Consider the following 12,038-nt stretch of genomic DNA (forward strand, 5'->3'; position numbering starts at 1 on the left):
ACGATCGGTCAGGCTCGAAACACAATGGTAGCAAAGTCGAACCGGAGGTCCGACCAAGCTCTCGGACAGTAACTTGATTACAGGAGCCGTGGGTGTAGCTCATAAAAGAATCATTTGGCTACCAGATCAAAGAAATAGTCCGTGTGATGATATACGGCGGCCATGGCTGACAGATTGAAAGTTTGGATCACGCAAGCAAGCAGCGGGTATAGAAGTGGCACTAATCATGACCAACAAAATGGAACTTTGGACTGAAAGTGGCTACAACTGCACCCCCGTCGTCCAAAAAAGCATGCTTGTAAATACCACTAATATAAACCTAGTCATGCCACTGGCCTTAGCAAACAAAAGTTGCTGCATCACCTACCTCTTTTCTCCGAGAGAAACAAGTTTTTCGGTTTCACAAAACTCTGCTTAACGTTCAGTAACCTTTTTAACAACTAAAATATTTCTCCCTACAAATACAGTGTCAAAACTTCTATCTACTGTTGTGCACCATGAATTGAGATGGGGAATAGTGGCAATCAAAACAAGCTCATCTTATTTACACGGTTCTTTCACTATATGCACATGTATACATAGAAAGACAACTTGGAACAGAAAACGAACTGCAGTGCAAGTACACAGCACCACGCACCATTTCTATTTCGTCCATATATACTCCGGAACGGCAGGTACATCCCATTTAAAAGATTGGGTTGCATCATCATACTGTAATGTTGATGCTCTCCGTCTTCAACCAGACAAGCCCTACTATTCAGCGGAACAGCTTAACCACTTGGGCAGTCTAGTCCTCCATTCTTAGTTGCGTACCATGTTTTCTCTTCCTTTTGTCCCATCAAACCGTAGTCCATCTGAAGATCACACCAGGAAGAAGACATTGTTGCCAGGAATTGGCAATATTACTTGTTTTGATCTCCAGCTGAAACAAAGACTTGTGTGTGCTCGTTTTCAAATGTGGAAAGACGTGAATCTGAAAGAACAGAGAACATCTGTGTCTCCACAAAGAGCTGCAAAACATTAACTGCTATAAGAATACGCGAGCATCACAGTGACACATAAGTACCATAACAAGAAAAGAAATTAGGAAAAGATGGCAAATCCTGAACTTGTACATATATTAGCCATCTTCTAAAGCTACGTCAAATAATCTCAACGCAGCTTACTCCGTACCAATTTTACATATTTATTACCATCAAAAGGCACATGAACACTGAAACTCTCAGATATATAAGGAATTCAATGTGCAGAAATGGATTGTGAAGCACCTTCATGAATGGTCGTTCCTTTGAGGGGAAGGAATCAATAAAACTGTCCTTCAGAAGCAAAGAGACCTGATTAGACAGAAAACCAACATTATTTAGTCCATTTTATTATGTTTGTAAAAGTAAAATGTCAAAGTGGCATCATGGTGTAAAGTGCAGAGACAAGTGTATAGAATGCTAACCCTGTCATTATCCGACTGTACATTGGTGATGGTATGATAGCGCAAGTCAGAACAAAGTGACTCCAAGTAGGTTCTCAGAACATTAAAGAACTGCCAGGATGCCTTAGCCTGCAAAATAATAGCCAACAAGTACCATGCTTATCTTTGAAACTACTAAGATGGAGCATAGACAAATTTGTACATGAACAGGATTTGCTAAGGAGGTAAAACTGTCTTCTCGCAGGACAGAGAATGGCTTCCAATGAGGATGGAGACACACTCCACATACTAAACAAAAAATAATACCTGAACTTCATTGCATTTATAAATAGGATGTTTCTTGGCCAGAGCATTCTCACATGAAAGTCTAGCATGAATTGGACTGAGATCTGAAATAAGCTCCTTGTAACGCGGAAGTTGAGGCAATAAATTTCCCTTGACCTGCTTGTTTGTAATTGGAGAAACTAACATTCAGTACAGATGAATATTTTCACAGGTTCACATGTCAACATAATTAGCAAGTTGACAAAGATTCCATTTGTTACAACAATAAAAGGTTCAGACATCCTTTTCCAAGAGTGTTTTCAATATTAGGAAAGAACGTGTCACACTTGCCTGATCTTTCTGTACATTGACTCTGACAAGACTGGACGCTTTCATCTTGATATCAGGGGGTTTATATTGGATACCAGCCTGTAGAAGAGAACATATATAATCCCTGAAAGTTTGGCTAATAGTGACAACCTATCATAACATGGTTCAAATTGGCAACATGCAGAAATTGGCAATTGCAATCCTTAGTGATTCTTTAAAAGAGCAACAACCCAATAAATGAACTTCGAAGAATATTAAAACTTACAATAAAAGGGACAGGGGCATCAATGAAATCAATCAATTTTCTTGGTAGAACCTGAAAAGCAATTGATTATAAATTTATCACTCTTTCAGTTAAACATAAACTCAACGCATATATATCTGTTTAGGTAAATGTAAATGGTTGATAACATGTTGAAATAGACAAAATAAATCTAGCACATTTGTTGAATTAGATCAACATGTGAACTAACTGATATATCAAACCGAAAGCCACCAATGATCGTTGTTTGGCAAAATATCAGTGACACTTTGCAAGCACACCTGCTTCCCAACTCTACAAACTTTTTTTTTGAGCTGAAAACTGTAGGGGAGGCCCTGACAGTAAATTCTATTAAAAGAGAACAATATGTACAAGATTGAGGGAGGGAATGTACAAAAGGGCTTAGCCCAGGGCATAGCCCAAAGGAACTACAGAGCTTCTAGCCAGGCTATAAGGGGGAATTTGAGGTCCTTCATTCCGTAAGAAAGAAGGAAGAGGTTCCTTTTGAAAGAAAAAGTCCAAGCTCTAATAGAAGGTGTTTAATTTTCAAACATAAGACCATTCCTATGCTTCCAAACATTCCAGCAAACTGTAGCAAAAGCTTCAAAGAAAAAAGGTTTTCCAAAGTTGCATCTAGCCGCTGTAATCATCTGGGGGAATTCAAGACCATCATTGATCGTGATGTTGATTTTTTCCCAGCACTGTCTACTGAAAGTACAGCTCCAGAAAAGGTGATCCCTGGTTTCCAACAACCTAGTGTAACAAATTTGAAAGAGACCATTGTCTTCAAAAGTGCAGCTTTTCCTTATGAGCATATCCTTCGTGTTAGTCGGTCGTTCGCAAGGAGACAGAAGAAAGATTTTATCTTGGGTGTGCATTTTGATTTCCAGATCCATGGAGAGAAAATTGGAGCTTGAATGTGCTGAAAATTCAATTTATAAAACTTGGTGGCAGAGAAAAGATTACCCCAGCTATAAGACCAAAAGTCATTACCATCCGCATTCCGAGCAGACCTTGTTTGTTCGATTAGGTGGTTAAATTCATGGAATTCCTCAAAAGCTTGGTTTCATAAAGGAAGGAGGAAAGCATCAATGGGGTCACTCAGGTCAAGGATGTTCTTCACTGAGGCAAGTTTGTTAATAGCAAAGGAATGGAACCTTGGGAACCTTATCATGGGGAGATCTGTAGTCCAATTATAGCTCCAAAAGAGAGCAGTGTCACCGGAAGCAATGGAGCAAGAGGCAATTCTTTTAAACTTTGAGCAGAGTTTGACAATGTCTCCACCAAAAGGAGCTAGAGATGTTGGTGCTTTGTGGAGAAGAATGTTTTCCTTATTGAAGAATTTGTGTAAGAATTTGATTAGGAGGGCCTCATTATGGGCAGTTAGATTTTTGATACCTAGTCCCCCTTTAGACTTTGACATGCAAACAAGGTCCCATGCCGCCAAGGATTTAGGTTTATTGGAACTCTCTAGTTTGCCCCAGACGCCAATTCTCCTAGCTTTATCCACGATTCCAGCAGCTCCATCAGCTAGCTTAAGAGTGCAGAGATAGAAGGTGGGTAGAGAGCTAAGGATGGCCTTAGTCACCATGATTCGTCCTTCAAGAGAAAGAAAAGAGGCAGTGGCTGTAAGGCGATGGTTGATCCTTCAATAGAGGGGACCAAGGTATCTAATACGGGGTCTGGTTAGGCCAAGCGGTAGTCCAAGGTAGGTGAAAGGCAAAGTCTCGAGCTTGCAGCCAAAAAGACCAGCCAGATGTGCCGTTTTCTCATTAGCGAGATTAGGTATCAACTCTACAAACCAGGGGAATTCAAGACTATCATAGTCCCAACTCTACAAACCTCATAACTTGTTCACGAAAATTGTCTATTTAAATTACCAGTTTATATTCTTCAAAAAGATAGTCAGCTACAAATTAATTGGACAGCTTAAACGTAAGGGTGGTGGATGATATTTTAGATTTAGCATTAACAGCACCCACTAGTTTCACCAGCTTCAGCTTATTCTGTTACATGGTCCTTCTGTGACCAACATGGTATTCCTAACCCCAAGCGAATAAAAGCACATGCTCCCAATCCCAACCCCAGAAAATAGATATTGCCAACATGGTATTCCTAAAATCAAAACAAGGGAACTTCAAAATTACAGGATAAAACAAAACTCACAGGGAGCAGCAAACTTTGCCACTGGAATGGCCTTATCATTGGTATAACCGACAAAACGATAGCTGACACTACACCCTGCAGTCAAGCATTTGAGAGAAGTGCTAGAATCAGCAAGATCAAGGATAGCATAAAACTAGAGCACATCGTTACACAGCTCAGCTACTTGAAAGACCATACCAGATTTGGGCATATTACTACTATTTGCTTCTCCAACAGAACTCCAGTTAATAATGCTAGCATCTGCAGGAAAAAAAAGAGTGACTACGCACACAAAGCCAACCATGATAGCCATTACCACTTCTAATGTCAGGGGAGTTATTGCAGACTTCAAAAAAAGGGAGAGAAATAAGTCTCATTACGATCCCCCGTAAACTAATTTTCCGTGATACATGATATGATATATAGTAATATATACAAATGGAACTTCATAACTGAACCAAAAATGGGAGTAATATAACATACACTTTCCAGAGATAAAGCACGACAAACTGTAGCCATAGTCCATCCTGATAATGCAAGAGCTTCTTCTGCAGCAACCAAGCAGGCATTGACAACGACCTATAAAAAATGTATGATTAGTGAAGGAGCAGAAGGTACAAATAGTGCCGTCAAAATTCAATTACCTACCACATTTGTTTCTGGCGAAGTCAAATCATTGTCCAGATTTGTGTCTCCTAACCCCAATAATGATAAGCCGGGCCGGGAGTATTTAACAGGCTGGAGATGTTCGAGAGGTTGGAAGACAATTTCTCCTCCACGAGGTGGCACAGGAAGGGCATGGTAACCACAAACAATTTGTAGAGATTCGTTATTGTGTGCCTAAAATATGAAATTATGTGCACGATCAGTGAGGACAAGAGCCATCAAACGGAAGTCATGCAACTACTATATTAGACAAACCTTGGCCCATCCCATAACTTTGTAATCATCAACAATAGTTTCATTCTTCATGTTTACTTCATCCTCTTCTTCATCTGACCCAGCACATTTGACTGAACTGTCACAAACCATAAGAATACTCAATTAATAAGGTAAGTGGCGTGATAGTACTGGATGTACCATAAATCGCATGATATGCATTCCAACATCATCACTAATAACTTCCTAAATCAGGTTTATTATGATTTCAGATAACTCCAAGCAAATGTAATAAACACCATAAATTGTGCTCCATAATTGCAGTAAATAGTTTTCAAATTATCAGGGTTACCTCTGCAAAGACTCCATGCTCTGTGTGCGTCCTAATCTTCTAGACATAAGAGAATCAGTGGACAGAAGATCTGGGGACATATGTCCATTCTCATAAGTACTACTTGCACTTCCAAAGCTATCACAACGGGATTCCGTATTCTCTGATATACAGTCTTCGAATTGTTGGAAACTATGTCTTCCTTCCTTCTCAAATTCTTTTGCGTAACTAGAATCTGAAGTCTCACTAGCCGATATACTTTCAGGAGAATTAGGTTCCCAACTCCTGAATAAATAGGAAGCGGCGTCTCTTTCTGATGTAAGCCTCGATGAAGAAACAATACCTGATATACTGTTGACAGGCACAGCATACTCCATCCAGTCACTGTACGAAAGCCCGTTTGAAGATTCAAAATCCGCTTTAAATAGATCTTGTTCTTTCAAGGAGCGAGGGACAGGCTCTGCCAGAGCAATTTCACTGGCAAACTGTGTTATCCTGTCAAGCCTCTCCTGTGCAATTATGCTGTTCATATAATTGACAGTCAACACACCGATCATATGTTAAATATTGAATTAGGGGGAGAGAAAAAACTACATGTGATTATTAGCTGAGAAAAATAGTAGTATATTTGCTGGACAAACCTGTTTAACATCGCATAATGTAGCTCAAAAAAGGGTACCCTTGTAAGTAAACAATAACAACGCGGTGCAGAAACCAAGAAACGGCTTGGCTTGTAGGAAGTCTGGTTCAAGGGTGAGACTGCTCCTAGTATACCAGGAGCTCTTTGAACAATTTCCTGGACATGAAGGCAAACACCATAGAGTGGTGCATTGTCTGATACCTGGTATCATCAACAACAATTACTATGAGAAGAGTAATGAATAGAACTCTTCAGGAATATTAAAATTTAAAAATAATTAAAAAAACAAACAAACCTTTAGGGAGAAGATAAAGGACAGATCATCTCGACACAGATGTTCCTATGTAAAAGATGTCATATAAGTTAGCAAGTTCGATTCAAAATGAAGCATCCATTAAGTATGCAAACTGCAGACAACTCATGTTGGAACCTCATATGCAAGGGGCATCAGAGATTACAGTTCAAAAGTAAAAGCAAACAATGGTCGCCATAAGAATATTGTGTTTTCAACAAAAATAATCCCACCGTTTTAAAATATAAAGCATATAATTTTTTTCCAAAGTAAAACTGCGTGAGGTTTTTCAAAATAATTGCCTAAAAATGGATGTATCTACACATTAAAACATGTCTAGATACATCTATTTTTGTGCAATTATTTTGAACCGAAGGGAGTACAAAAAACCTATCAAACATCTACAGTACTAAATAGATATTGATTGTTTTTCCTATAAACTTGGACAAACTTTACACAGTTTGACTTTGGACAAAATGTATATACCTTATATTTTGGAACGGAGTAGTATAAGGTTAGCAGATTATTCATTGACCAGCAAACTTCCATATTTTCTGCTTGACTCAAACTAATATAGTAAAAGTACAATTTTCTAGCAGCTATAATGCAAAAAGTGAATTCCAATTTTTACCCTGTAGTTGTGCATTTGTGACACATATTACCCCATTTAATGGAACTTCTATCAAAATATCCCATTTAGGAGACTTTGAACACGGTTTAACCTCAGTTTAGCATTTTGTGTGTTATATTGTTAGATAGGATAGGCATGATACGTCGATGTGGCATGGCAAAACGTGTAAATATCAGAGGGCATCGTCGACGATTATATCCAGAGTTCCAGACTTATTTTATTCACATGTTCCATTCAGCGCCGTCGTCTTAATATTTTTGAACCCCGATCATCACCTGGCACCTTGCCAATGGACACGCAACGGAAAGTTTTCACCTAAAACGAGGATCCAGTGCTTCTAAAAGGGGTAATCTACACGAATTTTCACTGGACGGGGTAATCAGTGTCACAAACACATAACTAGAGGGTAAAAAGTGGAATTCACTCTAATGCAAAAGTTAGCTAGAATTGTTCAGTATCTCAACAATTACTAGCTCGTTCATAGAAGATACTGAACAGGTTTACTAAATACCACAGTAGCAAGAGGTTGCCATATCCTGCTAAAACCAAATTTCACCTGCCCAAATATCACTTCATTTAGATCACTCATGGAAGGAGTCCTCTCTACTAAGTGAGCCTGAAATTTTCAAATAAAGAAGAATCAAGAAATTTACAGCAGAACACATCTTTAAAAAAAATAGAGGATAGAAAAGGGAAAGAACTTTTTAAAGAAGCCAATAGGAGCAGTACAAATTCAGCCAGAACATTATTTATATAACCTTTACGCCTTCAGGAAAACAGAAAGAGGGCAAATCGGCCTCCCTGATTTCCACTCCCTTTCCAGGTGGATATTGGAAAAGAATCTGCAAGTGGAATGCCATTTTGTCAGTTGTTATTAGAGAAACCAAGGTAACGAGTAGATCAGAAATGAACAATCAGATCCAGCAAGTGGGTCTACTGTCTAGATGCAGAGCTCCAAGACAAATCAGCATTAATGTTTGCTTTATGTTCCAGTATGATAAACTAGGATACTGAAGTTTCCAGAGCTTACAGGACCAGATCAAGGCTTTACAAGATTGAAATGAAACTTGTGACAAGGAGAAATTCAGATTGTCACTCTGAAATTTTATCAAATGATCAGAAATTTCATTAAAATCATGATTGTCACTCCTATAAAGAGAATTAACCATGGTATGCAGAGCCACAAGAATACCAGTTTGGCACTCAGTTGAGAAAACCGACTTGTTGGTCCTCCTTCCCCACCCAAAAATAATAATCACCGACAATAGATCCTATGTTCTAAAGAAAATCCCACAAGGTGCATTCAATACAAAAAAAAAGGTAGTACATCAAGTTTTTCAAAAAAACATCAGTTTTGCATGTGTTTTTGGTTTTACCACGCAGTGCACAGTGTGGGTGCTCTACAAGCTTTTTCATGCTAAATGAAAAATAAAATACATACAACTAACATAATCACTAAAAATAAACACGTTATGATGAAACACCATAGCGTGCATTGTGATTTGTGAATAAATGCAGTTATAACTGATTATTACCTGAATATTGCAGATAATTAATATGTATCCTATTTTTGCACTGTGAGTAAATAAACTTGTGGATGAGTGAACAGTGGTCATTAAACAAATACAATCTTACATGATCCAGCTACATAACCTATATGATCAAAGCACTTCTTATACTCTTGAGCACAACCTAATCAACTCACAAACTTACCGAGTACATTTTTGCCATAACATGTAATGTACACAAAATCACAAGATAAGAGAAGAGGATAACAGACTAAAAAGCATCATCCTGTTAATAAAATTTTGTTACAGAACATAAAATTCAATAGGAAATTGTTGCATCCAGGGGTGAGGGTGACATAGACAAATTCCCCTAAAGCAGAAAGAATTGCTCTTGTTCAAGAAAGCACCATACCTGTGGTTCCATGGTTGGTATTGGTCCATGATACTGATCTTGTTTAATATCAACAGCTTTCTTTTTTGCAAAAGCATCCTCAATGACTGTCACATTTGCATAAGAATGAAGTCCAACTACAAAAAAATGTTCAAACAGTGATGCCGGTTCCTTAAATTGCCTCTGATCCTGAAGAGTCATAAACATATTACATATAGATTAAAAAAGGGAAAGTCCACACGAAGTACAGATAAGAACTGCAAGAGAAACTAAAGGAGTATGTGAATATAAAGGTGCTAAGTCACGAAGGCTCCGCTTAAAACTTATAGGTATTGGAGAAATTCCATGTGCTTCTAGGAAAGCACACTTCGAGATGTTCAGTAATTGTATCCAGCAATTAAGAGAAAGGCAGATAGTTATTGTATTTGACTTTGGCAGCTCCACGGTCACACACTCAAATACCTCTAAGCTGTTTGGTTCTTGGCTCATAAAAACAACATCACGCGTCAATGGTTTCCTAAAAGTATGAAAAATGTCTCCAATGCACCTACAAACAGTAAAATACAGTATAATAATTTACTCGTTTGCTTACCAAACTAACTAGTGACTGTTGTTGAACCATATACATGAAAAAAATTAGGATGAGGACCACGTTACTAGCTAACGGTAGATAATCATATTTCTTAGAGGTACTAAATACAACTCCATGAATGAGCAAAATGAAGGTTGTGTTTACGATAAAGATCTGTGGGGAAACCAAGGAAGAACGATTGAATGTTTTCGTAAGAGTAAAAAATGTCTCCAATGAATCTCCAAACAGTAAAAATAGAGTAAATAATTTGGTCGTTTGCTTACCAAACTAACTAGTGACTATTGTTGAACCATATACAGCAACAAAATTAGGATGAAGTGTCAGAACACATGATGTGAGCTGTTATTTTTACATCTTACAGTGTTAACCTGCTCATTTATAGGTAAGCTATAAGATTGTCAAGACATTGGTATTGGTTTTACCAATTCAGTTATCGGCTTCAAGTCGGCCCGGTAGACATAAAAGTTGCATCCAAATGCACGAGTATGCTGAGACACGATTGAACAGAACAGGAGAGGTTCGGTACCAGAGTCTTGGAATGGAGTTGATACCACTGCCGCTTCTGATTCGCCATGGCCTCGATGTTCACCGTGGTCCGCAGCAAGTGCTCCCTGGGGCTCCTCTCAGCACCTCCAACTGGCCCCCACTTCCAGGCGCGCTGCATCTGCTGCCGGAACCGCTGGAAGCTGCTGGTCCGCACGTGCCGCGCGTGCTGCCTAATCTGCGGCACGGGCGACGACGACGACGACGCACCCGGCGGCCCGGGCGAAGGCGGCGCTGACGCGGACCTGGGCTTCGAATCCTCCATCCCCGGGGATGCTGCCCCCGACGGGGCCGACGAATTCCCCTCCTCCGTGCCCCTCGCGCGCTGGCCCGGCGGAGAGACGCTTCCCGCGCCCAGTCTGCCCAGCCCGTCTCGCAATTCAGAAACCGAAGGCGACTCCTCCTCCGCCCCGTTAATTGCCGGATGTCCTGACGCCGAGGGTGACTCGTAGGCTTCCTCTTCAGCCGCGACGTCGCCCTGCGGTATCGACACTGACGGCGGCGACGACGAGACCACCGCTGCAGCCTCGCCATCGCGCCATGGTACTGGCGGCGCCGAGGCGGTCGGCGACCCCTCCACCGCATCCTCAAACAGCTCCGCCTCCGCCGCCTGCCCGTGGAACTGCGGCGGCGCCGAGGCGGGGCCGCCGGAGAGCGCCATATGCGCGGCGTGATCGAAGCGGCGCCGTAATTGAATGCCAAGGATCACCAACGGAAAGGGAAGGGAAGAGGACGAGATCGTGGAGAGAATAATCAATGCTAGAAAAAACAGAAAATATGTTTTTCCTGAAGGGAAAAAAAAAGTTGCTTCGGAAAAGGGCGTCACGTGGACGGAGGGGAGGGCCCGAGGAGGCCCACCTGCCAGGTAACTTCTCGTACCTGGGCATGATTGGTTGCTGAGCTTTTTTCTCCATCCAGCAGATCTTCTCCCTATAACCATCTTCAACTGCGTCCAGCAGATCTTCTCCCTATAAGGACAGTACAATAGTGATATCTTAGTAGTGTCACGTAGGATAAACGCTGAGGTGGAGGAAAGAGAAAAAAGAAAAAAGACTTTGTCTTCTTCTTAGCTAAAAGATCATCTCTTAGCACAATCTCTCTCACTATAAATTTAGGATGTCTCGTTACGAAAGATAAGACTAAAAAACAATCCATTGTAGATCATGTTTTATTATTATATCTAACTTACGTGGCAGGACTAAGATAAGACAATCTTATCAACCATTACACATGCCCTAACCATCTTCAACTCGGCTAATCTAAAGGTATATATGATGCCCCCATAGGGGGCTTCACAGCGATCAGAGCACGTGAACCGATCTTCACATCAATGCAATCTTGACCGTCCGTTGTGGCTCAGAGCGAGCCTGCTGGTTGGCTGTGGCAGCACATGGGCGCTCTCCACTTGGTCCTCCCCACTAGATAAAGAAATGCAATGGCTGTGTGCTATCCGCCTTAGGCTGCTCGTAGGTCCCACCATCGTCCGGGCCCGCCCATCGGTCGCTGTGGGTGAGCTTGGCTTCGGTCAGACGTGTCATCGGCCCGTGGAAAGATCTCCAACCCTAGCCGCCGCCCAGCGAATCCCCGCGCGTGAGCTCCTCCCCATTGCCTGCTTCCCTGCTCCTCCCAATCCCCTTCGTACCCGTGCCGCCGCCACGGTCCCTCGCCTCCTTTTTCCGCCGCCACCACGCCTCTCTCCTCCAGCCTGCCTCCTCCCTAGTGCTCATCGGGAGGAGCACAAGATGATGCCCTGGGTGTTCAGCAAGAGGAGCACAAGGATCTCCTTCCCGCCTCCTCTGCATGC

The 12,038-nt window shown here is 41.2% G+C and overlaps 1 protein-coding gene across 3 annotated transcripts; it reads right to left on the reverse strand.

The window, feature by feature from the left end:
* Positions 1 to 390: 390 nt before the first annotated feature.
* Positions 391 to 10,913, reverse strand: LOC124701427. Of its 3 annotated transcripts, XM_047233475.1 has the most exons (18): positions 10,218 to 10,913; positions 9,121 to 9,288; positions 7,959 to 8,042; positions 7,757 to 7,816; positions 6,573 to 6,617; positions 6,279 to 6,478; positions 5,659 to 6,159; positions 5,349 to 5,445; positions 5,076 to 5,267; positions 4,911 to 5,006; positions 4,626 to 4,688; positions 4,449 to 4,523; positions 2,286 to 2,336; positions 2,042 to 2,119; positions 1,733 to 1,867; positions 1,448 to 1,555; positions 1,269 to 1,334; positions 391 to 1,010 (listed from the first exon to the last, which is right to left on the reverse strand). In XM_047233475.1, exons 1-18 carry the CDS (start codon positions 10,893 to 10,895, stop codon positions 903 to 905), a joined length of 2,805 nt encoding a protein of 934 aa, XP_047089431.1. In that variant the 5' UTR covers positions 10,896 to 10,913; the 3' UTR covers positions 391 to 902. The 3 variants fall into 3 exon arrangements, 2 of the variants coding, with proteins under 2 accessions (XP_047089431.1, XP_047089432.1); XM_047233476.1 differs by lacking the exons at positions 391 to 1,010; positions 1,269 to 1,334 and having other exon boundaries at positions 1,445 to 1,555; positions 1,786 to 1,867; XR_007002037.1 differs by lacking the exons at positions 391 to 1,010; positions 1,269 to 1,334; positions 1,448 to 1,555 and having other exon boundaries at positions 1,786 to 1,867; positions 2,042 to 2,144.
* Between the last annotated feature and the right edge of the window lie 1,125 nt (positions 10,914 to 12,038).

Source organism: Lolium rigidum, chromosome 3 (genome assembly GCF_022539505.1).
Source record: "Lolium rigidum isolate FL_2022 chromosome 3, APGP_CSIRO_Lrig_0.1, whole genome shotgun sequence".
NCBI classification, from domain to species: Eukaryota; Viridiplantae; Streptophyta; class Magnoliopsida; order Poales; family Poaceae; genus Lolium; species Lolium rigidum.

Excerpts from the sequence above, each read along its gene's own strand:
- LOC124701427 (XM_047233475.1), bottom strand. The coding sequence starts at position 10,895 with ATGGCGCTCTCCGGCGGCCCCGCCTCGGCGCCGCCGCAGTTCCACGGG. Across the intron at positions 9,289-10,217 it reads AACTCCATTCCAAGACTCTG|GATCAGAGGCAATTTAAGGA; the intron begins GTACCGAACCTC and ends ATGACTCTTCAG. Across the intron at positions 8,043-9,120 it reads TACCAACCATGGAACCACAG|ATTCTTTTCCAATATCCACC; the intron begins GTATGGTGCTTT and ends TTCCACTTGCAG.